The 26,485-nt window shown below is 40.9% G+C and overlaps 3 protein-coding genes across 7 annotated transcripts in view; 2 read left to right on the top strand and 1 right to left on the bottom strand.

Moving 5' to 3' along the window:
* Window positions 1-912: 912 nt before the first annotated feature.
* On the bottom strand, window positions 913-7,580 carry LOC144074304 (ribonuclease inhibitor). The gene is made up of 6 exons (XM_077600669.1): window positions 6,511-7,580; window positions 6,075-6,350; window positions 5,343-5,503; window positions 3,909-4,132; window positions 2,457-3,039; window positions 913-1,577 (listed from the first exon to the last, which is right to left on the bottom strand). Exons 1-5 carry the CDS (start codon window positions 6,617-6,619, stop codon window positions 2,463-2,465), a joined length of 1,347 nt encoding a protein of 448 aa, XP_077456795.1. The 5' UTR covers window positions 6,620-7,580; the 3' UTR covers window positions 913-1,577; window positions 2,457-2,462.
* Window positions 7,581-14,462: 6,882 nt separating this feature from the next.
* Window positions 14,463-20,318, top strand: LOC144074749 (uncharacterized). Its single transcript, XM_077601328.1, has 7 exons — window positions 14,463-14,611; window positions 14,732-14,915; window positions 16,189-16,332; window positions 16,505-16,638; window positions 18,648-18,859; window positions 18,919-19,025; window positions 20,013-20,318. The coding sequence occupies exons 1-7, from the start codon at window positions 14,488-14,490 to the stop codon at window positions 20,068-20,070; spliced, it is 963 nt and encodes a 320-aa protein (XP_077457454.1). The 5' UTR covers window positions 14,463-14,487; the 3' UTR covers window positions 20,071-20,318.
* A 5,099-nt stretch (window positions 20,319-25,417) lies between these two features.
* The window catches only part of kcnt1b (potassium sodium-activated channel subfamily T member 1b), a 39,334-nt gene continuing 38,266 nt past the window's right edge, over window positions 25,418-26,485 (top strand). For all 5 annotated transcript variants that reach the window (XM_077601326.1, XM_077601325.1, XM_077601324.1 and 2 more), the window contains exons 1-2: window positions 25,418-25,534; window positions 26,240-26,410. In XM_077601326.1, coding sequence (XP_077457452.1) covers window positions 25,494-25,534; window positions 26,240-26,410 — 212 coding nt within the window. In that variant the 5' untranslated portion in view covers window positions 25,418-25,493. The remainder of the gene's footprint in view (window positions 25,535-26,239; window positions 26,411-26,485) is intronic.

Raw genomic sequence — 26,485 nt, 5'->3', positions numbered from 1 at the left:
AAAATAAAATCTGCTTTCAATTTGGGACGGTCAAGTACTGAATTTTCCGGACTATAAGTCGCCAAGGAGTTCAGATCGGGGTTGGCTCCGGCACCCCTGCGACCCTGCGGCATGGAAAATGAATACATTAATGACTGTTGATTACAAAATATGTTCTTTCAAACAAAATAAAAACTAATCTGGACTATAAGTCGCCAAAGAGTTCAGATAGGGGTTGGCTCCGACACCCTTGCGACCCTGCAGCATGAAAAATGAATAAATTAATGACTTGATTACAAAATATGTTCTTTCAAACAAAATAAAAACTAATCTGGACTATAAATCGCCAATCCATTCAGATCAGGATAGGCTCCGGCACCCCTGCGACCCTGCGGCATGGAAAATGAATAAATCAATGACTTGATTCCAAAATATGTTCTTTCAAACTAAACAAAAACTCATCTGGACTATAAGTCGCCAATCCATTCAGATCGGGATAGGCTCCGGCACCCCTGCAACCCTGCGGCATGGAAAAGGAATAAATTAATGACTGTTTGGAGACATTGTTGATTACAAAATATGTTTTTTCACGGAACAAAAATTCATCTGGACTATAGGTCGCCAACCCATTCAGATCATGATAGGCTCCAGCACCCCTGCAACAATGAATAAATCAATGTTTAAAGACATAGTTGATCACAAAATGGTCTTTTATGTATTTTTTTCCATAAAAAAAATGTAAATACCGTATTTACTCGCATATAAGCCACTCCGCGTATAAGCCGCATCATTAAAATGGCCTTAAAATGGTTGAATTTGACAATTTCTCGCGTATAAGCCGCCCCCTGATTGGATAAGTTTATTTGGGAGGGGGTGGGGGATTTACCATTAAATTGCCGGCAGAAAACAAAAATTCATGTGGACCGATCAAAAGTTTTTCCTTCTTTCAATGGTTTATTTCATAAATCCCTCAATAGGAAAATAACTATGCTACTGTATATTTTTCCTACACACACACCCACGGCCCCGCCCCCTTTGGTTTTGGGCATTACCAGGTGATTTCCTGTCGGTTTGGGCAATTTCCAGGTGACTTCCTCTTGGTTTTGGGCATTTCCAGGTATCTTCCTGTTCATTTTTGCGGCATTTCCAGATGACTTTCTGTTGCTTTTTGACATTTGTTCCCTATGAACTCATTGGCTGCCATTGAAAGGACCATTTTGACGGCAGGGGGCAAAAGAGCCAATAGGAAATGGAGTGAGTGCACTCGATGCGGGCACAACTCACAAAGTTGTGGTTTTGCGGCATCCCCAAAAAATGCAACTTCGACTGCGACTTAGCGTCAGCCTGAAAAATACAGTAGGTGGAAATGTCTTGGCGTGCGTCAGGCTCGGGCTATTAATGGCCGTGGAGAAGAAAAGCGGATCTGTTGGGTAGCTCTCCCAGTCCGGTGCGACATGTCGCACATGTGGAGCCGCCGGGTTTTTCCATCCTCACCGTTTAGCCCTTCCAAATCTCCGGACAAAGGCTTTTGAGTCGAACCGGATCGGATTTTTGCCGGAAAAAGCGCCGGGAGCTCCACCACGGTTGGTCCGTTGGTTCTGGAAGAAAGGAAAGAAATCAGAAGGTCCACATCGGGCTTCTTCTAAAACACAGGTGTCAAAGTGGCGGCCCGGGGGCCAAATCTGGCCCGGCGCATCATTTTGTGCGGCCCGAGAAAGTAAATCATGAGTGCCAGCTTTCTGTTTTAGGATCAAATTCAAAATAAAGAATATAGATGTGTATTATATTTCCTGATTTTCCCTTTTTTAAATCAATAATTGCAATTTTTATCCATTTTTTTCTTTTGGTGTTTTTAGGTCAAAAAGCATTTTGGAAAATCTAAAAATAAATATATAAAAATATTTTTGGTTTTCCACTTTAATATTGAATATAATTTAAAAAAATAGTTTCCATTTGAAATGAAAAAACAAATGATTATTAGATGTTTTCCCTTACTAAGAAAAAAAAAGTTCAAATAAACAGTTCTATATTTATAAAAAAAAACTAAATATTTAGGGCTTTTGATCCAGTTCTATTAATTTAAAAAAATCTAAATATTATATCTAAAATGGTCCGGCCCACATGAAATCGAGTTGATGTTATTACGGCCCGCGAACAAACCCGAGTTCGATACCCTTGATCAATATCTATGGAAAAAAGATTTAGGCTTTTTGATCTAGTTCTTTTAATCCGATTTAAAAAAAATATTATATCTAAAATGGCCCGGCCCACATGAAACCGAGTTCACGTTAATGTGGCCCGCACACTAACCCGAATTTGACACCCTTGTCCTAAGAGAAAAACACACTTTTTTTGTGCGATGCTAACCAGGAAGATGCTAACACCTTCATTGCAGCTCTATTTGTTGCAAAAGTGGATGCAAATGCAACCGAGGCAGTAAAAATATTGAAAAAGGCCCCGGGAGGGGGCGCCGTTACCCGATTTCATTGGGGGTCGAGCTCCTCTCGTATCCTCCTCATGAGCCCGGAGCCGAGGCGGTTCCGCGCCAGGCTGAGCCGCCGAAGGGGACGGCGCCCCCTGCAGAGCAAGGCCGCCACCAGCTCGTTTCCTCCCACGTCGCCGATTCCGTTGGCGTCCAGGTCCACCCTTCGCAGGCCCGCGTTGACCTTCAAGACGTCGGCGAGGAGCCTGACCCCCGGGTCGCCCAGGTCGTTCTCGTCCAGGATCAGCTCGCTCAGCGAGTCGTTCCCCTTCAGGCTGTCGAAAAGTTCCTTCCAGGCCGCCAAGTCGGCGCCGGCGGTCCGAGCCAGTCCCAAATAGCGCAGCCGCGAACGTCTCATGTAGGACGCCAGCGCCTTCACCCCGTTCCCGCTCAGCCCGTTGCCCCCGATGTCCAGCTCGGAAAGGGAGAACGGCGTGATGGCGAGGGCGGCGGGCCGAGGGGACCCCGGCTGCGGGATGGTGGCGAGGGGGGCGGCCCTTGACCTTTGCTCCTGCAGCTCCACCATTCCACTCAAAAGCGCTATCGCTCCGTGGTCACAGAGTCGGTTTCCAAACAAGCTAGAAGACAAAAATTGTTTTCTAATAAAAAAAATAAAATGCTATATAGTTTAAGACACGTGTCAAAGTGGCGGCCCGGGGGCCAAATCTGGCCCGCCGCTCCATTTTGTACGGCCCGAGAAAGAAAATCATGAGTGCCGACTTTCTGTTTTAGGATCAAATTCAAATGAAGATTATATATGTATGTTAAATTTCCTGATTTTTCCCCCTTTTAAATCAATAATTGTCATTTTTTAATCCATTTTTTCTGTTTTTAGTTCAAAAATCATTTTGTAAAATCTAAACATATATATAAAAAAGTTCAAATAAACATTGTTTTAGATCTTTAAAAAAACGGAATATTCAGGGCTTTTAATCCAGTTCTTTTATTCCATTTATTAAAACAAATCTAAATATTATATCTCCGGCCCACATGAAATCGAGTTGACGTTAAAGCGGCCCGCGAACCAACCCGAGTCTGACACCCTTGGTTTAAGACATTAATAAATCATTTCTAACCCCATTTCATTAGATTTTTTTATTTATAAATGGATTAAAAGAACTGGATTAAAAACCCTGAATATTCCGTTTTTTAATAGATCTAAAACAATGTTTATTTTAGCTTTTTTAAATATATTTTTAGATTTTACAAAATGATTTTTGAACTAAAAACACAGAAAAATGGATGAAAAAATGACAATGATTGATTTAAAAGGGGGAAAAAATCAGGAAATTTCATATACATCTATACTCTTCATTTAAATTTGATCCTAAAACAGAAAGTCGGCACTCATAATTTACTTTCCCGGGCCTTACAAAATGATGCGGCGGGCCAGATTTGGCCCCCGGGCCGCCACTTTGACACATGGTATGGTATTATTGCTGCTTACTGTAAAGCTTGAACCTGCGGCTTGACCCCCAGGAGGTCCAACAGAACGTGCGCGCCGTCGGGTCCGATGAGGTTGAGATTGAGATTGAGCAGCGCCACCCGGGACGGGCTGCTCTTCAGGGCGGCCGCCACGGTCGCCAGCAGCTCGTCCGTCAGCTCGGCGTTCCTCAGGACCAGCTGCTCCACCTCGTCCGACACCCCCAACACCGCGTTCACCGCTTCCAGCTACGCCAACAAAGGCCAGAGAAAAAAAATTATGTGGTCTGGACCGGAGCTACAAAGTGCCCGTCAGGCAGAGGGACCGGATGGGAAACCCATTTGTGGGCCACTTCCGGCCCGCGGGCCGCACCTTTGACACCGATGGGAAAAGTACTTACTTACTTACTTTGGCTCTTGTGCAAGGCATTTGCAATGATATTTTCAAGGGTTTTCCAGCGACTGATTAAAAAAATAGATAATTAGACGACGCAGAAGTGGCAAATTCATTGGCAGGCAAAATGTAAACAATACACTACATGTGTCTAAGTGGCGGCCCGGGGGCCAAATCTGGCCCGCCGCATCATTTTGTGCGGCCCGGGAAAGTCAATGATGAGTGTCGACTTTCTGTTTTAGGATCAAATTAAAATGAATATTATAGATGTATATTATATTTCCTGATTTTCCCCCTTTTAAATCAATCATTGTCATTTTTTCATCCGATTTTTCTGTGTTTTTAGTTCAAAAATCATTTTGTAAAATCTAAAAATATATTTTAAAAAGCTAAAATAAACATTGTTTTAGATCTATAATATATATAATAATATTCAGGGCTTTTAATCCAGTTCTTTTAATCCATTTATATTTTAAAAAATCTAAATATTATATCTAAAATGGTCCGGCCCACGTGAAATCAAGTTGACGTTAAAGCGGCCCACGAAACAACCCGAGTCTGACACCCCTGTCTTAGAGTCTTTCCTTTCTTATTAACGTACTGCCCCCTATTGGTGCAGGAAATATCCACATCACCTTTTTAAAAATATTATTCTTTTTTTTAATTCATTAATTTTTTAAGCATCAGTTTGTTATGGAGTCTACTTATTTTAGGGTAGTTAAATCTGGGTCAATTCCGGTAAAATATGATTTCCTATCAATTTTCCAGGGCATTTTAAAGGGTTATTTTGGGGCATTTCCAGTTGACTTCCTGTTAATTTTGGGGCATTTCAGGGTTCTTTACGAACTCATTGGCCGCCTGAACATTGGGGGCCGAATGAACCAATGAAAATGGAGCGAAGATGTAGCCACTCCCAAACTTCTGCGTTTGCGGCACCCTCATCGAAACCCCCCCAAAATACAAGCATTCAATCCTGTAACCCGGCACACCCGTTTGACACCCTCCTTCTATTCCATTAGGATGAATTCAATGCTTCTGGCAAACATACCCAAAAATAAATTGCACCTGAGCTCGCAGGTCGTGTTGATGAAGTGGCTCTTCTTCGACGACTTCTTTGTCTTTGTCGGGTTCTCCCCCTCGCTTGCTCTCTCCACCGGGCTCAACATCTGAGTCGGGATCTTTGGGGTTGGATAACAGCCTCCTCTGGAGCAGACGCCCCTCCAGGACTTTGGTGCAAACGATAAAAATGGCGTACATTTATTTGCAGTTCAAATGTCAATGTTCAAATAGGGTCTCAACAGCCTCGGATCATCTAAATGACATGTTACGGCGGCTTGCTAAGGCTTTGATGACAAACCACACCACTTCCTGGTTGTACTGCTCACATGACTTCCTTTTTGAATTTGTCAACGTGCAGGCAACACCCTTTCGGAATCCAGCAATTGATTTATAGTATAGATTTTCCCTCCAAAGCAAGGGTGTGACTCGGGTTGGTTCGCGGGCCGCATTAGCGTCAACTCGATTTCATGTGAGCCGGAGCATTTTAGATCTAATATCTAGATTTTTTTTTTTTTTTCTAAATTGGATTAAAAGAACTGGATCAAAAGCCCTAAATAGTCCATTTTTATGGATCTAAAGTAATGTTTATGAAGATTGTGAATCAGGGGGCGGCTTATACGCGATAAATTGTCGAATTCAACCATTTTAAGGCCATTTTATGGGTACGGCTTATACGCTAATATGCGAGAAAATACGGTATCTCATCCCCCAAAAGATGGATGTCGAACCACGTCTCACCGTTGCCTGTCTCGTCTTTTTTTCGTTCCCGACTCCCGGATGAAGCGGGGCCCTCGTCTTTTGGGGACCCGCCGGACCCCCGGGCGCTCCCGGAGCTGGCGGACATCTCGTGTTTATCCTCGCCCCGACGACGAGCTCGACCTCGGCGTCTCCTCTTTCGGCCGGACACGGCCGGGGGCCCCTCGCCGTCCCCGTCCGCGACGCGCCCGCTCGGCGACGCCTCCGCTTTGATCGGGATAAACAAAGGCGAGGATGGACACGACTCTACCTGAGGGTCTTGGATGAGAAAAAGAGAAAACGCCATGACGTTTTGGCCGCACATTTATCAAAAAGAAATGAACCACCGACCCGAACGTAAAACGACAACAGATGAATAATAAGCTTCGGGGACAAATGGAAGGACAAAGACTGTGGTTAAGATAAGGGCACGACTGACTCAGTCTTCCCCGGATTGAGGCGGGACTTGAGGCTTTCTTGGGGATGGCTGGGAGGTAAATGGCATCTTTCTTCTTCTTGCTGGAAGAACGTTGTGTTGAACGGTCCATCTAGCAACCCAAAAAAAAGAACATTTCTTGTCATATATTTGCATTATTGGGGTAAAAATTGTTTATTTTTTAAGCTCTTTCCTCACATCTGTCATATAAAATTAGGACACTTTGACCCATTTTAAAGGGTTAAGTTCACATGTGTCAAAGTGGCGGCCCGGGGGCCAAATCTGGCCCGCCGCATCATTTTGTGCGGCCCAAGAAAGTAAATCATGAGTGCCGACTTTCTGTTTTAGGATCAAATTAAAATGAAGAGTATAGATGTATGTTACATTTCCTGATTTTCCCCCTTTTAAATCAATCATTGTCATTTTTTAATCCATTTTTTCTGTGTTTTTAGTTCAAAAATCATTTGGTAAAATCTAAAAATATATAAAAAAAGATCAAATAAACATTGTTTTAGATCTATAAAAAACGGAATATTCAGGGCTTAAAATCCAGTTCTTTTAATCCATTTATTTTTTTAAAATCTAAATATTATATCTAAAATGGTCCGGCCCGCCAATCAACCCGAGTCTGACACCCTTGGTTTAGTTAGTAGTTGTGTGAGGACCGTAGAACCAACTACAGAATTTACATATAAAGTACTGCTCTACTTACAAAATGTTCATGTTACGAAAAAAGTTCTGGAACAAATTAATGTCGTAAGTAGAGGAATGACTGTAATAGGTAACTCCTTCAAAATAACCCATTTGTTCTCCCTATTAAAACCATGAATATGGAGGTGAAAATTGTGAATCAGGGGGCGGCTTATACGAGAGAAATTGTCAAATTCAACCATTTTACTGCAATTTTAAGGGTGGGCCTTGTTCACGGGAAGAGAAAATACAATGCATGCAATTCCCCCCAGCTCAGCAACAACATTTTTGTCCATCGATCGGAGTATATCAAAAGATTTGACATTTTGGCAAGGTGTTGCAAAATGCCTAAATAACACAAAGTAGCATACATAGATTAAAATAGATAGTACCTGTTGTCTTTGTCAAGTTTGTCGGTTTGTTTGGCTTGGCAATGAGATACTTGCCACTTCTTTTACAACAAGTGACACCCGAGAAGGTGACACTTGCTCATTTTCAACCCTGACCTTTAACCTTTACCGTGCTGGATTCTATGTATACTGCCAAACCTGGAAGAATAAGGTGAACAATTTACATTTTAAACTGAAGTTCATTTGTCTTGATTTATAATCAGCCATTTAGCTAAGGAAAATATAATTTGGGCCTAAATAAATGGCCTGGAATTGAGTTGAAACTGCAGTATCAGGTATGACCACCAGAGGGTGCAAATACACCAAGCAGGCTATTATGTCAGTGCACTTTAATGTGGAAATGTAGAATATTCATTTGATTCGAAATATTGCTCAAATGTCATTACCATCGATATGTTAATAATGTTTGTTGAATATATTAATTCTTCCTATTGTGTCCTTTTATTTTATACTCGAAATCTGACCCAACTTGGAATCTACGGGATGTATAAAGTATTAACAACATTAAAATAAAATAAAAATATATAAGAATAAAAATAGTAATTATAATAATAACAAGAGGCAAATGATGAAAGCTGTAAAGTGACAGTTGGGTGAAGCAACGCTCATTTCACATTAATTTTTCACACTTGAGTGATTAAGCAGAGACGCGCACAAACACACACTTGTCACTCAGTATATGTCACATTTCATTTTTGTCACATTAGTTATCATTTTTGCTGACGGGCAGCTGACCTCTATGCGTTATTGCTCCGGCTGGCCATGGAATTCATATAATGTGATGATCCGTGATTGCACATCCAAAAATCCATCGTCCCTGATCATAAATAAATAAATACTACCACCCCATCAAACATGATGATAATGCAGTTTTTTTTGTATTATGAAAAAAAAACGGCAGGAAAAAAAGCACGTACTGTCTAACTGCTTAGAACTTCTGCCTTTTATTTTAAACTGTTTTTTCTCAGCATGATGTTGAGTCGACCTTCCCTGTCAAAATGGATTGGACCTTTATCAACGTAAGTGAACTTTTTGGACCAAAAATGAACATGAGATTTAGCTGGAGTTGGAAACCTGTGGTTTAGATTGATATATTTTCTGTGTTTTTGTGTATTTTTTATTTTTTAATTTCATCTATTTAAGAAGATAAAGTTGAAGAGCACTTTTCCACTTGGGGTTTGTCGCCATCAGCACTTTGCTCACCTTCCAAATGTTCACGGCGAGGTGTGTGGGTGTCATAAAAGGTTGCTGAAGGCCATCTACATTTATATCTTTGCATTAAAAAAAAACCTCTGAGTTGGAGGCCGACAAAAGAGATAGATATGATTCCGTATTTTCTCGCATATAAGCCGTATTTGCGACCAAAAAAAATTATGACTGAATTAAGGATACGGCTTATATGCGTACAAAACTTACACCACTGCTATACTCTTTTTCACCAGTAAATGTCGGCAAATTTACATTTACTATTTGTTGGTTATTTTCAGTTTTGCAGTAAGATAACAACCATTAATGGATGAATTCATTCCTTATGATATTGACCTTTATAATGTGCTTTTGATTCATCCAGTATCTCAGAAATATGTTTTTTTTAAAGATTTTCCCTTCAAAGTAACACATTTGTACTCCCTATTAAAACCATGAATATGGAGGTGAAAATTGGGAATCAGGGGGCGGCTTATACGCGAGAAATGGTCAAATTCAGCCATTTTAAGGCAGTTTTAAGGGTGCGGCTTATACACGGGGCGGCTTATATGCGAGTAAATATGGTATTTGTACTCCCTATTAAAACCATGAATATGGAGGTGAAAATTGTGAATCAGGGGGTGGCTTATACGCGAGAAATTGTCAAATTCAACAAGTTTAGGCCATTTTAAGGGTGTGGCTTATACACGGGGCGGCTTATATGCGAGTAAATACGGTATGTTTTCACAGTGAAGTATTTCTAAAACAATACACAGCAATAAACAAAAAAATGCTTTGTTTTGATTTAAATAAATAAACATGAACTCTTCTTTAGCTAAAATTCTAGCTAGCTAAAATTCCCCAGCAACCCGAAAGCAGCTCTGGCGGTCCGCCGCCGCCGTCGCCACCTGACACGCGACGGGGAATAAATTCCCGGTGCCAAGTTCCAAGATGGCGGCGGTTGGCGCCGTCCTGCTTTTATTGTTACAAAATCCAAACAGCTGCGCCGACGTTTAGCCTTTGGTCGGCTAGCTGGGTATGTCAGGCATCCCAAAAATGGAAAGAAGCCTTTTGCGTCACATGACCGCTTTGACACGTGATGTCACGACTTGTTCTTCCAGGAACGAGAGTTTAGCGCGCATTTTCGCGTCTAAAGACTTAACGACGTGGCCGCCACTAAATGTTAACGACCTCCCACGCGTAAACATCCGACCCGGTCTTCCGGCTTTACGACTTTACGGCCACGCTGAACTTTCACGTTGGCGGACGGCCGCCATTGGCGCCAAAAATGTCAATGGTGGACGCTGTCGAGTCATACAAAGATCATTTTATCGCAAGATTATATTACGGTGGACATCCTGAACGCAGAATATTAATTTATATGAATTTTAAATGGGAACTTTTAAGTTGAGGTGTTAAAAGAAATGGTCATTGCTGACCAATCATGTCAAATCAGATCCAAAATAACATATTTTCTCGCATATTAGCCACCTAAAAAAAATAATGAAAAAAATGGAATGTAATATTAGGAAGAGAAAACAAAAACTCACCTGGACTAAAAGTCGCCAACCAATTGAGATCGAGATAGGCTCCAGCACCCCTGCAACAATAAATAAATCCATGTTGATCACAAAATGATCTAAATAAAGTACATATTACATCTTTATTATTGTTCTTTCAATGATTAAAAAAGGGGAGGAAAAGTACGTTTTGTATTTTTTCCATTAAAAAATTTAAACACCATTTTTACTCGCATATAAGCACCTCTGAGTATAAGCCGCACCATTATAATTGTCTTAAAATGACAATTTTTTGACAGAGCCAGACGTCCAATCCATTTTGACTGGGAGAACGAATCACCGCCAATCGAAATGGATTGGACGCCTGTCGCCGTCAATCCCAGGCATTCATATTTAAATTTGTCTTTTCATCATGTCTTTTTAGTGAGTCGTTGAATGACCGTCACTTGCTATTTTGGCTCGACCAAACTGAGGTACGAGGAGGTCTCATTATCCCCCCGACCCCCCACCCAAAAAAAATAGAGCATGTATTGGAATAAATGTCTGGTGAAGTGGATTGCGAGATGACGTGACATGACAAGACGAGAGAGATGCCTGCTGGGATAAAAATGGAGCATCCACCTGTTCGTGTGAAATATCTAGCAGCTACTTCTCACCATCTCCTGTGTATGATTGATTAACAGCTCGGCTTGTCCTCCATGTGTACTTTTAAATCTACATCTCTCTCTTTAAAAAAAGAAAAAAAATCATAAATGATAAATAAATAAAACATCATTTACGTAGCTGAGATTTTTTTGGACCATCCAATATATATCAGACTGGCGTATAAGTCGCACTAACCAAAGAATCATAATAAAAGGTAAATAAATTATATATAAGTCGCCCCTGAGTAGAACTCATACTAGCCAAACAATGCACAATGAAAGAAAAAAATACATAAGACGAACTGGAATATATCGTATTTTCACGACTATAAGGACAATTATTATCACGATAAAATTAAAAAAAAAACAGTCGATAGGACATCTACGGCAAGCAGCCCCCGACTCTACTATTTTCCCGTAGATAAAGTACTGCGCAGTGACTGCTGGGAAATTTGCATTTTTGGGGGCAGTTTTTTATCGATCAGAAACATAGAACTACATTATATGTTAAAGTCATCGTAAAATGGTAAATAAAATGTTCAGGTAAAATATGAAGTTTTTTGATACATGATACGCTGTTAGCAGTCAAAGTGAAAAAAAAAAAGAAAGACATTCTATATAAGACACACTAAACGATGAAAAAAGTGCGACTTTTGGTCCGGAATAAAAGTACACGGGTTGGTTTTGTGGCATGTTTAGGGGAAAGGCCACTCTTGCAATTAAATGCCATGAGCCATGCATGGTATGAGTCACTGTTAAAGTTGAAATTGATCAAGGTGACAGATGGACAGACTCACAAAAATAAAAAATAAAAAAAATAAAAAATGGTGTACCCGGTATGGCCGCGTTAACTAAAAAAAGGTAAGGCAATGCAGCCGAATGAGTAATAAAACAGCAGTGGCGGAAGGTCATTTTGCGCAATTTTTAGATATGTATTTTTTTCTTTCTTAACGCCTTCGGCGTGACTCAGTTTTCAGCGCCGTCATTCATTCGCTGACTGACGTGAGAAGCCATCTGAGAACAAGTCGCCCGGGAGAGAAGGTGAGGAAAATTTGCCTGGGTGCTTTTCAGCCGCGCTAGACTTTTTTGAAATTCAAAATTATAGATTTCATTTTAAGAAGGATGGAAAATTGCGCTGTAAAAAATATTTACAAAAACAGAAGGATGTAAAATTGCGCTGTAAAAAATAAATAAATAAACAGAAGGATGTAAAATTGCGCTGTAAAAAATAAAAAACAAAAACGGAAGGATGTAAAATTACGCTGTAAAAATAAAATAAAAACAGAAGGATGTAAAATTGCGCTGTAAAAAATAAGAAAACAAAAAAGGATGTAAAATTGCACTGTAAAAAATAAAAAACAAAAGAGAAGGATGTAAAATTGTGTTGTAAAAAATATAATAAAACAGAAGGATGTAAAATTGCGCTGTAAAAAATATTTAAAAAACCAGAAGGATGTAAAATTGTGCAGAAGGATGTAAAATTGCGCTGTAAAAAATAAAAAACAAAACAGAAGGATGTAAAATTGCGCTGTAAAAAATACAAAACAAAACAGAAGGATGTAAAATTGCGCTGTAAAAAAATGAAAAACAAAAGAGAAGGATGTAAAATGGTGCTGTAAAAAATATAATAAAACAGATGTAAAATTGCGCTGTAAAAAATATAATAAAACAGAAGGATGTAAAATTGTGCTGTAAAAAATATTAAAAAACAGAAGGATGTAAAATTGTGCTGTAAAAAATATAAAATAACAGAAGGATGTAAAATTGCGCAGTAAAAAATAAAAAACTAAACAGAAGGATGTAAAATTGCGCTGTAAAAAATTAAAAACTAAACAGAAGGATGTAAAATTGCGCTGTAAAAATATAATAAAACAGAAGGATGTAAAATTGTGCTGTAAAAAATACAAAACAAAACAGAAGGATGTAAAATTGCGCTGTAAAAAATTAAAAACAAAACAGAATGATGTAAAAAGGCGCTGTAAAAAATAAAAAACAAAACAGAAGGATGTAAAATTCCGCTGTAAAAAATATAAAAAAAACAGAAGGATGTAAAATTGTGCTGTAAAAAATAAAAAACAAAACAGAAGCACCTAAAATCACGCTATAAAAAAACGCAAAAAGTGATCCACGTTATAGCGAGGGACTACTGCATTTATGCCTTGCGATTGGCTGGCAACCAGTTCGAGGTGTACCCCCCCTCCTCCCTATATTTGACAGCGTATCTCTTGGTCCCTGTCAAAAGGACTGGACGTTTAGTGCCGTCAATGGCAGCCAATTAAGGGTTGAAAAATAGTCACTTAAAGGCTCGGGTGCTAGTTTTGATAGCCTAGCCTAGCGACAAGCGATACCGTCTTATCTAAAAGCGAGAGCGCGTCAAGAATCCCGACAGTGTGTACGTGGACGAATAAAAGGTTGAAGAGAGAAGGAGTCTTGGGTTTCAAACGCCACAAATCGCTTGGGCGCCTAAGGGCAGTGGGCAGTGTTTCTAGGGAGGGCGGCGTTTCTCCTTCAAGCGACCCGAGTCGCTGCGAGTGGCCAAGCGTGGGCGGAAGATCCGCGAGGACGGAGAACGGAGGACGGAAGACGGAGGTGGAAGGAAATTAAACATGGGAGTGTACACTGATCAAGGGTAAGAGGATCTTCTTTGTTCCTCTCAATTCAATAGAATGGAATATTAATACCTCTCAATTTGAGGTGACTGTAATCCTACAGGCAGATCCTGCTTAAATAAAAGCTATATTTTTTTTCAAAATCTCCAATTAACACCATTTTTCCTTCTTCTATAGAACGTGTTTACTGTTTTTTTTGCATTTGAACATTGTGTTAAACGGGTTGCTCGCATCTATCTTGATTTTACGTCACTTCCTTGTCATTTTAGGGTACTTCCGGGTCACTTCCGGTAAATTTGGGGTCATTTGCTATTGAGTTTGAAGGACTTTCTGGGATGCTTCGTGTTTCTTTGGTGGTTTGTGCTGATTTGGGGCTTTTCCGGGTGACTTCCTGTTGCTTTTAAGCTTACTTATGAAATCGCTGGCGGCCATTTTGACGGCAGGAGGCGAATTAACAAAGGTGATTGCGGACGGGAAATTCAGCAAAGTGCAAAACTCACAAACTTCTCATTTTAAAAAAAATTCACATCTTTATGAACTTTAAAAAAAAAATCACAACTTTATGAACTTAAAAAAAAAAATCACAACTTTATGAACTTAAAAAAATTCACATCTTTATGAAATTTAAAAAAAAATCACATCTTTATGAACTTAAAAAAATTCACATCTTTATGAACTTAAAAAAAAATCACATCTTTATTAACTTTAAAAAAAAATTCACATCTTTATGAACTTAAAAAAAAAAATCCCCCAGAAAAAAATCTGCGGTGTAGTGAACCCGTGAAACTTGAAACCGTGATATTCGAGGGATTACTGTACACACAAAATGTCCATCCAGCAAGTCCATATGAGACATGTATATGAATATTTTTTGTTATTTTCTCACTGGAGGGCTTCCGTCGAGAAGCCGGAGACTCGTGACATGGTGCTCAAGGACAGGCAAGGCGGCTCGGGGCCTCGGCGCCGCGTGTCGACGCCGGACGCCGCTTGCACCCAATCAAGCAAAGTCCTCGCCAAAGATGGCGGCATGGACATGATGTTTATGGGTCAGTGTCTGCCTGCGTACATTTCTGAATCAAATCGACTAATAACTTACTGAATGTTGACCACTCTTTTATTGCTTATTTGTCATTATTATCTATTATTTATCTGTCTTGTTTGGAGAGTGGGTGGATGGACCAAGGACGACCATTCCTGTCTGGTGGAGCAGTTCTGTCCCGAATTTAACGAGTGGAAGTCGGCAGCGCGCCTGCTCAAGCAGCGTGGCGATGTCGCCGTGGGCGCCCTGGACGGCGAGATGTACGCGCTGGGCGGGGAAGACAACGTTCAATGTTGCAGCAACGTGGAGAGGTGAGCTGAGGACGGACGTATGGACGGACGGACGGACCGGTGGGACGTGATCACCACCAGCCAATCGGTCAAAGAAGGAATGCAAAGCAGGCATTTTCCCACGGCGTGGCTTGGGAACTTTTGCTCAAGTACGACGAGGTGCTATTTTTGGTTCCGGGTCACGTGCTAACACGTGGTAGCAACATCTCGTATGGTCAGTGTTCTGTTTGCCAACGGAAAATTGATGCGAAAGACCCTTTTTGCCCTCCATTGTTGTTTTTGGTTGGCCTCACTTGTTGGGTCTGACGAATAGAACCCGGCGGACTGGATGAATTCATTCCTTATGATACTAATAATGTGCTTTTGATTACATACAGCAAGGGTGTCAGACTCGGGTTGGTTCGTGGGCCGCTTTAACGTCAACTCAATTTTATGTGGGCTGGACCATTTTAGATATAATATTTAGATTTTTTTTTTAATGGATTAAAAGAACTGGATTAAAAGCCCTGAATATTCCGTTTTTTATAGATCTAAAACAATGTTTATTTTAGTTTTTTTATATATATTTTTAGATTTTTTTTTAATAAATGGATTAAAAGAACTGGATTAAAAGCCCTGAATATTCCGTATATTATAGATCTAAAACAATGTTTATTTTAGCTTTTTTTATATTTTTTTTTAGATTTTTTTTATAAATTGATTAAAAGAACTGGATTAAAAGCCCTGAATATTCAGTTTTTATAGATCTAAAACAATGTTTATTTTAGCTTTTTTTTATATATTTTTAGATTTTACAAAATTATTTTTGAACTAAAAACACAGAAAAATGGATTAAAAAATGACAATGATTGATTTAAAAGGGGGAAAATCAGGAAATTTAATATACATCATTTTAATTTGATCCTAAAACAGAAAGTCGGCACTCATGATTGACTTTCTCGGGCCGCACAAAATGATGCGGTGGGCCAGATTTGGCCCCCGGGCCGCTACTTTGACACTTGTGACATACAGTATCTCAGAAATACCACGTGCGATGATTTTTAATCTCAAGGTTTCCCCTTCAAAGTAACACATTTGTACTCTCTATTAAAACCATAAATATTGTGAATCAGGGGGTGGCTTATACGCGAGAAATTGTCAAATTCAACCATTTTAAGGGTACGGCTTATACGCGGGGCGGCTTATATGCGAGTAAATACGGTATCTAAACCACTGACTATTGACGTACATGACCAGTTGCGCCGCCTCACCCATCAAATACCATTAACTCCGCCCCCCTCCCCCCTTCCGGCAGGTACGACCCAGACACAGACAGCTGGAGTGCGGATGTAGCACCCTTGAGCAGCCCCCGCACTGGAGTGTGCGTGGCGACCATGGACGGATACTTGTACGCCATTGGAGGACACGACGGTATTGCGGCCATAAATACTGTGGAGAGGTACTGCGCCATTGTTTGCCTCGTAATCGTTAAACGTGGAAAAACTCTCTTCTATGCTTGTTGGGTGCACTTGGGAGAATGTTCTTAAAAGCGGCTTATGTAACAACGTGAAGACGTATAAAAAAATATACGATGACTCACAAAGCAGTTGTGGTTTGTTGCGACGCCGCAGGTACGATCCAAAGATGAACGCGTGGAGCAAGATGGCACCCATGTTGACCAGACGCGCCCGAGCCGCGGCCGCCGTGCTGGGGGACCACCTGTACGTGATCGGGGGCAACGACGGGGTCCGGGCCGTCAACTCAGGTGCGTCGCTACCTGGCAAAGTCCAATTAGATCGTTTCCCAACGTTTTTTTGTAGATTTTTTTTTACATGGAAATGTCCTAAGCAAGCCCTAGAGCACCGGTGTCAAAGTGGCGGCCCGGGGGCCAAATCTGGCCCGCTGCATCATTTTGTGCGGCCCAGGAAAGTAAATCATGAGTGCCGACTTTCGGTTTTAGGATCAAATTCAAATGAAGAGTATAGATGTCTATTACATTTCCTGATTTTCCCCCTTTTAAATCAATCATTGTCATTTTTTCATCCATTTTTTCTGTGTTTTTAGTTCAAAAATCATTTTGTAAAATCTAAAAATATATTTAAAAAAGCTAAAATAAACATTGTTTTAGATCTATAAAAAACGGAAAACGGTTTTAGGATCAAGTTAAAATGGAGTATAGATGTATATGAAATTTCCTGATTTTCCCCCTTTTAAATCAATAATTGCCATTTTTTAATCCATTTTTTCCCCGGTGAAATCTAAAAATATATATTAAAAAAAGCTAAAATAAACAATGTTTTAGATCTATAAAAAACGGAATATTCAGGGCTTTTAATCCAGTTCTTTTAATCCATTTATATAAAAAAAAAATCTAAATATGATATCTAAAATGGTCCGGCCCACATGAAACCGAGTTGACGTTAATGCGGCCCGCGAACCAACCCGAGTCTGACACCCTTGCCCTAGAGCAAGCCAGAAACAATTCATTCATCCTCACAAAGGTCGCGGGGGGTGCTGGAGTCTATCCCAGCTAACTACAGGCACCAGGCGGGGAACCACCTAAATAGGTGTCCAGCCAATCGCAGGCCACAAGGACACAAACGACCAATTTAGCATAGAATTAGCCTACCTAGCATGTGTTGGGCATACACTCATTGATTATCAACAGCGTAACAATGTTGTTAAGAGAATCAGGAGACTTTTTGATTGATTGAATCAAGAAGAAAACACAAAAAAATGCCGTCTGACCTCGTTTAAGATAAACATGCCACCCGTTTTGACTATATTCGTCTGTGGGAAGCACCCGCTTATTAAACTCCCACCAACTATTTTGGTCCAGTACAGCATTTTTCATTTAACTATAGTACTGCAATAGCTTGTGGGATATTTCGCGAAGGTTTATTATTGTATTTTTCATAGTAAATAATGAGGATGTTTTTGATGGCATATTTTCGATTCGCCCCATTTGGCGGATATCCCGATTGGATGGCTTGGAAATGTATTAAGAAGGGAAAAATAGGCCAAATGCCAATAGGCAAATTGAAAAATTTAACGATTTTAAGGCAATTAATTCTAAGGGTGCAGCTTATACGCGGGGGGGCTTATATGCGAGTAAATACGGTATCTAAACCGCTGACTATTTACGTGCATTACCAGTTGCTACAAAAACCATGAACCCCACCAGAAATCGATTTATAGTTTCTCAAAAATACCACGCAACTTCAATAATTTTTCTTAAGATTTTCCCTTCAAAGTGACATATTTGTACTCCCTATTAAAACCATGAATATGGAGGTGAAAATTGTGAATCAGGGGGCGGCTCATACGAGAGAAATTGTCAAATTCAACCATTTTACGGCCATTTTAAGGGTACGGCTTATACGCGGGGCGGCTTATATGCGAGTAAATACGGTATATAAACCGCTGACTATTTACGAGCATTACCAGTTGCGACAAAAACCATGAACCCCACCAGAAATCGATTTATAGTTTCTCAAAAATACCATGTGACTTCAATAATTTTTCTTAAGATTTTCCCTTCAAAGTGACATATTTGTACTCCCTATTAAAACCATGAATATGGAGGTGAAAATTGTGAATCAGGGGGCGGCTTATACGAGAGAAATGGTCAAATTCAACCATTTTATGGCCATTTTAAGGGTACGGCTTATACGCAAGGGCGGCTTATATGCGAGAAAATACGGTGAATAGAAAATGACATTGACATATATCAATGAATTGAATTTTGACGACTTACCTGTCAACATTTGACAGTGGAGAAGTACAACCCGGAAGACGGCAGCTGGTCCGTATGCGGGCACATGTCCACTCCCAGGGAGAACGCGGGTTGCGCCGTGTACCTGGGCCACGTCTACGTGGCCGGGGGCAGAGACGACCTGGGTTTGAGCCTCTGCTCGGCGGAGCGCATGGACCCGGACGCCGTCCGCTGGACTCCTGTCAAACGCATGAGAAGCAAGCGGGATCACGTGAGTGCCAACGGTCGCCTGGATGTGGCCCCCACGTGACGGAACGTTTTGGTTTTCAGGTGTCTCTGGTGGTGTTCAACGGCGCCCTACTGGCCGCGGGGGGCACGGATGGCGTTTCCGATTTGAAAACCATCGAGCTTTACAATAGCGAGAGCAATACGTGGAGGTCAGTGGGCCTGAAACTTGATCATATTTCATTTGTTTGTTTTATGCTACAAAAGATGAGAAATGAAAGCCAAGCCTGAAGAACAAAACGTTGTACAGTGGTACCTTGACCTAAGAGCTTAATGCGTTCCGGGACTGAGCTCGTATGTCAATTTACTCGTATCTCAAATCAACGTTTCCCATAGAAATGAAGTAAAAACTAATTAATTTGTTCCAATCATCTGAAAAAAAAACACCAAAAACAGCATATTGTATTGGAAAAACATTTTGATATGTTCTAATTCGCCATCTATTAACAAAGTAACAAATAACTAGTGGATTAATACTACTAAAATTAGACGGATTTCGCGGAGGGAGACTTTTTGCATGGCAACGCGCTCGTAACATAACATAAACAAATTTAAATAAACTTGGATGACGATAGAGACACAAAAATAAGTTTCATCTAACCTTACACTAAACTTAATTCTAATTTTGTTTGATATTTTGATACCTTTCTTCTTCCGGGTTGGCTCTATTGGCCCCGCCTCCAACCTGACTTTCAGATGCAACCTATCGAGGGTTGTTTGCTTTTGTATTCCCTTCAAAATATTCCAAAAATGATACACAGAAATGTCCTCAAAATAGGATAACGTACGACCACTTGCCAATATACTCCTCTCGTATTAGCGAGCAAGCTCCGCCATTCTGCACTGACTAACAAGAGAAAAAAAAACACTGAAAAAATGCAAGGCTCCGCCCAGTGCTCGTAGAGACATTACACGAGGGAGTTGAGACCAGAAAGACAGTACACATGATGCATCTCAGATATATGCTCGTTAATCAAAAATTGTCTCGTAACTCAAGCTAAATATTTGCTCAAAATTTGACTCGTATCTCAAATTCCTTGTATGTCGGGGCACTTGTATGTGGAGGTATTACTGTACTGCATTGTATGTCTGTCTATAGAGCCAAAAGCGCTAGCTTCCCATCTCTCGTCTGTTTTTAGACACTTTGGAAGTATGAAGAACAAGCATCCGGGGGGCAGAGCGGCTGTGCTTCGCTAAAAGCAGGGAGAAAAGACGGGTGAATGCAGGGGTGTGCAAACTTGTTCTTCTCCCGGGACCGCACTATTTATTTATTTATTTTTTAAATCAAAGGATGCGAAATCCAGGTTGAAATCCTCAAAATAGATGATCGGAATCAGTGGAAAAGAAGAACAGGTTTTAAAGATGGCTGCCAATGACGGGGATAGACGTCCAATACTATTTATCCACTTTGATTCGTTAAAGAGAGGATCTGAATTGGGTTAAAAAATAAAAAAAGATCAGGGTTTTTCAAAGTTTTTTTGAGTGGTGTTTGCATGTTCTCCCCAAGCTTGCGTGGGTTTTCTCCGGGTACTCCGCAGTCCTCCCACATCCCCAAAACAGGCATGCTAGGCTAATCCACGCTGAAACTCGCAACCAGAAGCCACTCCCCTTTCCTCCGCTTGCTAATAGAACTCAGCACTGAAGTAAAAAAAATATTAGTTATTTATTTTTTGTTTTAAATAGGAGTGACCCTACTTCGCAGTTTTTCATTTATCGCGGTCATGTCTGGTCTACATTAAACGCGATAATCGAGGGATTACTGTACTTATATTTACACTACTGAAACCAAAAAATCAATGTAATTTTCTAGTACAATTTTTTTCAACATGTTTTGACCCTTCAGCTCACTTTTCAAGAGATTCCCTCCATCTAGGTTTCAAGCCAAGACATACAATGTAGGCTCAACTTGAGCTTCTTGTGCGGGTCTTAGCCCAAAAAAATTGGGGATCAGGCCGGATTTTGGACACGCCTGGGCTAATGGATGCCTGCTGTGATAATCTTGCAGCTCAGGCAGCATAATACCTGAATAATTGATTGCTGAAAAATGAGTTGCATTAGTAAACCGCCGATACAAAAAGAGGCTAAAAGGTTAGCATGCTGCTATTTTTTGTCGGCCGCTTTGATGGAAAAAAATGCAGCTGGTTAAAACATGCGTACACAATAAAAGAGAATTCATGTTGCTGTGTGGCTAATGTAAAATAATAGTAGGGAACATCTCGGGTCATTTGGAATGATATTTCCCAAAGGAAAATTATGAAATGCTACGAAAAGCGACTTTAAAATGATAGCAGAATGTGAACAATAGACAGAAATAATTATGTTTGAAGATGGATCATGTAAAATTCAGTTAGTGCTCTTAGAAAGGGAAAAAAATGACGGGAATTGTGACCTTTGATACTTTCGTTTGTGTGGTCTAAAAAGGAGTGGCACCCTCTAGTGGTTCACGCTGGAAGTACACCCAAAATAAATGTAAGACGGAAGAAAATGGGTGGTCGTAGCTACAAGTGTCGGCAGTTCGATTCCTGGCTTGGGCTCGCTACTGTTGGAGAGGGTGAAAAAAATATCTTTATTCCCGTTTATTTTCCATTTGCTGGGGATCGAAATGGGACTTGTTATTGGCCGATTCTCGTAATTAAGCGACTCGGACTCGTAGCAAAAATGTGTTTCATCACTCGTAAAAACTTTCAAATGAATCAATGTTAATGGTCACTTCAGGAAGCATCAACAATTTATGATTTTTTATATGCCTCTCAGTCATCATTAAAGTTAGATGAGTGATTATATTTCATTCGGGTTTAATGGATTCCTATTACAGTGGTTAAGGTCGTTTTAAATCTGCATCATGTTAACAGTTTGAACTCAGGTAACAGATTACAATTACCGTATTTTCTCACATATTAGCCACCTCTGCGTATAAGCCTCACCCTTAAAATTGCCTTAAAATGGTTGAATTTGACAATTTCTCGCGTATAAGCCGCCCCCTGATTCACAATTTTCACCTAAAATATTCATGGTTTTAATAGGGTATACAAATGTGTTACTTGGAAGGGAAAATATTAAGAAAAATTATCGAAATCGTGGGTATTCAAATTAAAAAAGGAAGTCATGTGAGCAGTACAACCAGGAATTGGTCTGGTTTGTCATCCCTAGGTAAGATGGCGGCACCCTGAGCGAGCGAGTGAATTTTTTTCACATTGTATGCAAGATACGATTTATTTTTTTCCTTGAATTTCATTAATAGACGTCAAAATTAATTTTACGAAGCGTTTCATCTGTTTATCTTTTCTTTATTTTGAAATAAATGACCATATCGGCCGCATCGTCTTTGTCCCCTTACAGTTTCTTGCATGTCAAGTCTAATTTATGTGCATATAAGCCGTACCTTTGATTCAGTCATCTTTTTTTTTTTGCGAGAAATACGGCTTATATGCGAGAAAATACAGTAGTTAAGAAAAAAACGAGTATGAGAAGCTATACAAAGTGTACGCAGCTCAGAGAACGTTACAAAAGTGGATTATTACATGACGACATGTTGCATTGGTGCTTGTCTACAATTTTACAAGACAATTTACAGGGCGGCAAATTTCCTCGGTGATCAAGTACGGGTAAAAATCAAGAGGAAATCAGAGTGAGACGAAAGAGCGAGCGAGCGAGCGAGATGCGGCGGCCATAAGTGGCTGTGTGGGCTTTAAAAAGGATGACGCTCCGAGCGCTCTTTCCCCTCGAGGATAATGGGCTGAAACGCGGTGAGGCTGGCGGAGCACAAGGAATACCCGCGCCGAGCCGCAAACAGCTTTTCCGAGGACGCTCCTCCTGGCCGCGGGCGCCATGAATGTCTTTTTTAACTTGCGGGGCTCCATTGTGAGGCAGATGGTCGAAGACAGACAAGCTCCAGGTAGGTCGCAAATGAGGGGATTTACGGATTCTGATGACGATTATGCGCGTTTGACCGTTTTTTAGAAATGGGCGCCGATAGGGCGCAGCTTTTCGGGGATGAGTTTTATCCGTCAATCAAAGGTGGAGGTTGAGAAAGGGTTTAGTTTGCCTGGTTTTGGGGTTGAGAAACCTGTCGAGGCTTTGGGAGATGAGGAAAACTTTGCGTAGGGAAGATTTCAACTTCAAAACTCAAGCAGTGAAGCTTAGCTCTTCCATTTTGGGCATTTTTGGGGGGGATGGCAAGTTGTTGCTTTGTGCAGTGGAGAAGGAATTAAGAATAGTTGTCACAAGTGGATTTTCAATCCAATTTCAGATTCATTTAATCACAGTAAACCCTCGATTATCGCGGTTAATGTCGACCAGACATGGCCACGATATACGAAAAACAGCAAAGTAGGGTCACCTCTATTTAAAAAATAAATAAATAATTATTTTTTTATTTTTTTTACTTCAGTGATGAGTCCACTCGCCCACCACAACTTTCCACCATTTAAAAAAAATATGCATTACAGTAATCCCTCGATTATCACGGTTAATGCAGACCAAACATGACCGCGATAAACAAAAAAATGCGAAGTTGGGTCACCCCTATTTTTAAAAAAAAATCTTAATTTTTTTCACATCTTTATGAACTTTAAAAAAAAAATCCCCCCCCCCCCCAACTATTTTTTGATTTTTTTTACTTCAGTGCTGAGTCCTAATAGCAAGCGGAGGACGGGGGCGTGGCTTCCGCTTGCGAGTTTCAGCGTGGATTTTCACATTTTTATGAACTTACAAAAAAAATTTTTTTTTTTAAATTCCCTCTGAAAAAATATAAGATGACCCTGATTATAAGACTCTTTTTCAAGACTCAAGTTTGAACATAAGACTTTTTGAACACCAATTTCATTTTTATACAGAAAATAATACAGAAACAAATGATTATAATGATATATTTGAGAGAAAAAGCATGTGATTTAACCTCATTCAAACCACCAATCTACTGTGATTAAACAACAAAACTGCAATAACCGCATTAACCATCAAAGTGTTCAGCATTCACTTTAAAGATATCTGGTATCGAAATTCCCCCTAGCTATGAGCAATTGTTTGTTAAATCCCGTTATGCCCTGGGATTGGCTAGCTACCAATTCAGGGCGTCCCCTGCCTGGTGCCCAGGCTTAGCTGGGATAAACTCCAGCACCCCCCGCGACCCTTGGTAGGATAAGCGGTTGAGAAAATGAATGAATGAAGGAATAAACAGCGCTACAGTAAATGATTAGTTGTCTTACCTGAGGAAAATGCCCCTTCAGTGACATTTTATCTCCAAAATTAGCTCCTTGCTCGGTTTGAGTTGAGGGAGAGCATCTCCCCCGTCCTCCCCTCCTCTCTCCCCCTTATTTGGTGTCGTCCAGGAGGAAAGAAGCTGATGCTGACGCCACCGTGTATGTTCTAAGGAAGAAATTGAGCGTTATTCTCGTGAAATACGGTCGAAAAAAATGATTTTTATGGAGTTCGGAAACTAGCTTACAAAGTTGTTGCTAAGGGACACGCGAAGAAGGCGGATTGATCGTTAAATTAACCGTCAGGTGTACTGTAAATCTTTCTGGGGGAGCGTCTTAACCAATCAGCGCTAAGGAGGGCGGACTACTTTTTAGGGAGGATGTTATTGCTTTCCTCGGAAGCGACAATTAGCGGCTGAATGTCGGCCACAAGCGGGCGGCTAGCTTGACCAAGGCGTGCTGCATTCACGTGACCCAAACAGCGTCGGACTTTAGCGACTCCCCGAGGGTCCGGGTTTTGGCGTGTTGAGACGATGACTCGGGTTTGCCAAGGACGCGGCGGTGGGGCAAAGCAGATGACTCTCAAGCAAAGCTGGAAAGCAAGTTTACGATGATGGGACCGCGGGTGAGGACGGAGACGCAGGCAGGTACATGGAGGGAGTCTCGGCTTACGTCGTATTACTCTTGAGCAAATTTTTGCTTCATTATGCAAAAAATGCGAAAAAGTTGAAGGGCACAAGCAGTCTCTATCTGCAGGTTAAGTTATTTAATCGGCTTTGGTTTGAACTCCAGAGTAAATTATGAATAAACTGTAAGAGAGTTGTGTTTTCCAAACTAGGGCTGCGGGTCTTGAAGGGGTCCCCGCTCATTTTTTGGTGCATCATAACTTTTACAGATTAGGGAATTCATCCATTCATTTTCCGAACCAGTGGGTCCCAGATAATTTTAGTGCATCATACATTTCACAGATTAGGGATTTTATTCATGTATTTTCCGAGACGCTTATCTTCACAAGGCTCCGGAGGGGGTGCTGTAGCCCATCCCAGCTACCACTGAATAGTGCACAATTAGCCTAGCATGAATGTTTTTGGGATGTGGGAGGGAACTGGAGTACCTGGAGAAAACCCACGCAAGCCCGGGTAGAACATGCAAACCTCCACACAGTGGGGACCCACCTGGCATCGAACCCTCGACCAAAGAACTGCGAGGCCGATGCACCGTCCACTAGGCCACCGGGTCACCCCTCGATTTTTTTTTAAAGTATAAATTCCATCAGTCACATGAGGCCATTTTTGAAATCAAAACAAGAAGGATTTACTGATTTAGACGACAAATGAACAAATCGCTTTTCCTCAAAACAACTCTTGTGTCTCTTTTTGTACACCTGCTCCGTCATCCCCAAACGGCCCACAAGAGGCAGCCATGAGCCCTCCACGCCGATCTTCGAGTTCCCATGGCGACAGGTAATTTCCCCGCAGCACTGTATCGCCTGTCATGTGACCACAAATAATACACACTTGATACTCTGAAGCTGCGTCGATCGGTGACAACAAATACGACGTTTAAAATGCCAAACGTTATATTTCATACACCTCACATGCGAAGAATGTTGCAGCTGTTGCAGTGGCATTTTTTATTTCGTAAACAAAGCATCAGTTAATGCACATCTGTCTTGCTGCCAGTGTTTAATTTTAGATTATAAATCAACGTTCGCTTGCTGAGCTGCTCACATGAAAGATGACAAAGGTGGAACAATCCCGTTATAAAAAGGACATTTCTGAAAAACGCACATTTACACGCGCAGAGAATGATCAGAGGGTGATTAAGCAAAATCAAAGAAAGCAAGAGAATTGGACTCTAGTCGCTTCTGAACGTTGGAACGCAAGCACACACTGTATGATCGCTGCCAGGCGCCCAGTCAGCCTGAATTGGACATCTTTTATCCTCATATTTCCTGCCTTCATACAATTCTGAGTTATCCACATAATCAAGTGACTCTGCTCACAATCAAGGAATACATACGCATTTTTGTTGTCACGTACGAAAGTTAACATTTGTGTTCTTGCGTTCGTTGGCCGTGAGGCATTCACTGCCACGTCGTAAAGTCGGGGCTTTTGTATTTGGGCAGCAGGCGAGCGTAATAACGAGTTTTTTCTGCCGTCGAGCAGCAGGCCGTCAACGGAGAGCACGCAGAGGAACAACAGCAGCAATTCCGGCGTCATCCTGGACATTTCGGCTCTCAAGATGGCCGAAGTGGAGACCGAGGTTCCTCCTCTTCCTCCTCGTTACCGCTTCAGGGACCTCCTGCTGGGCGACCAGACTTTTCAGAACGATGACAGGTAGCGCAAGCCTTTTTCTAAGACAAGGAACTTTACACAGTGGTACCTCTACTTACAAAATCAATTGTTTGTAAC

The sequence above is a fragment of the Stigmatopora argus genome, chromosome 5 (genome assembly GCF_051989625.1).
Source record: "Stigmatopora argus isolate UIUO_Sarg chromosome 5, RoL_Sarg_1.0, whole genome shotgun sequence".
In the NCBI taxonomy this organism is placed as follows: domain Eukaryota; kingdom Metazoa; phylum Chordata; class Actinopteri; order Syngnathiformes; family Syngnathidae; genus Stigmatopora; species Stigmatopora argus.
This window is presented reverse-complemented; position numbering and strand designations above follow the sequence as displayed.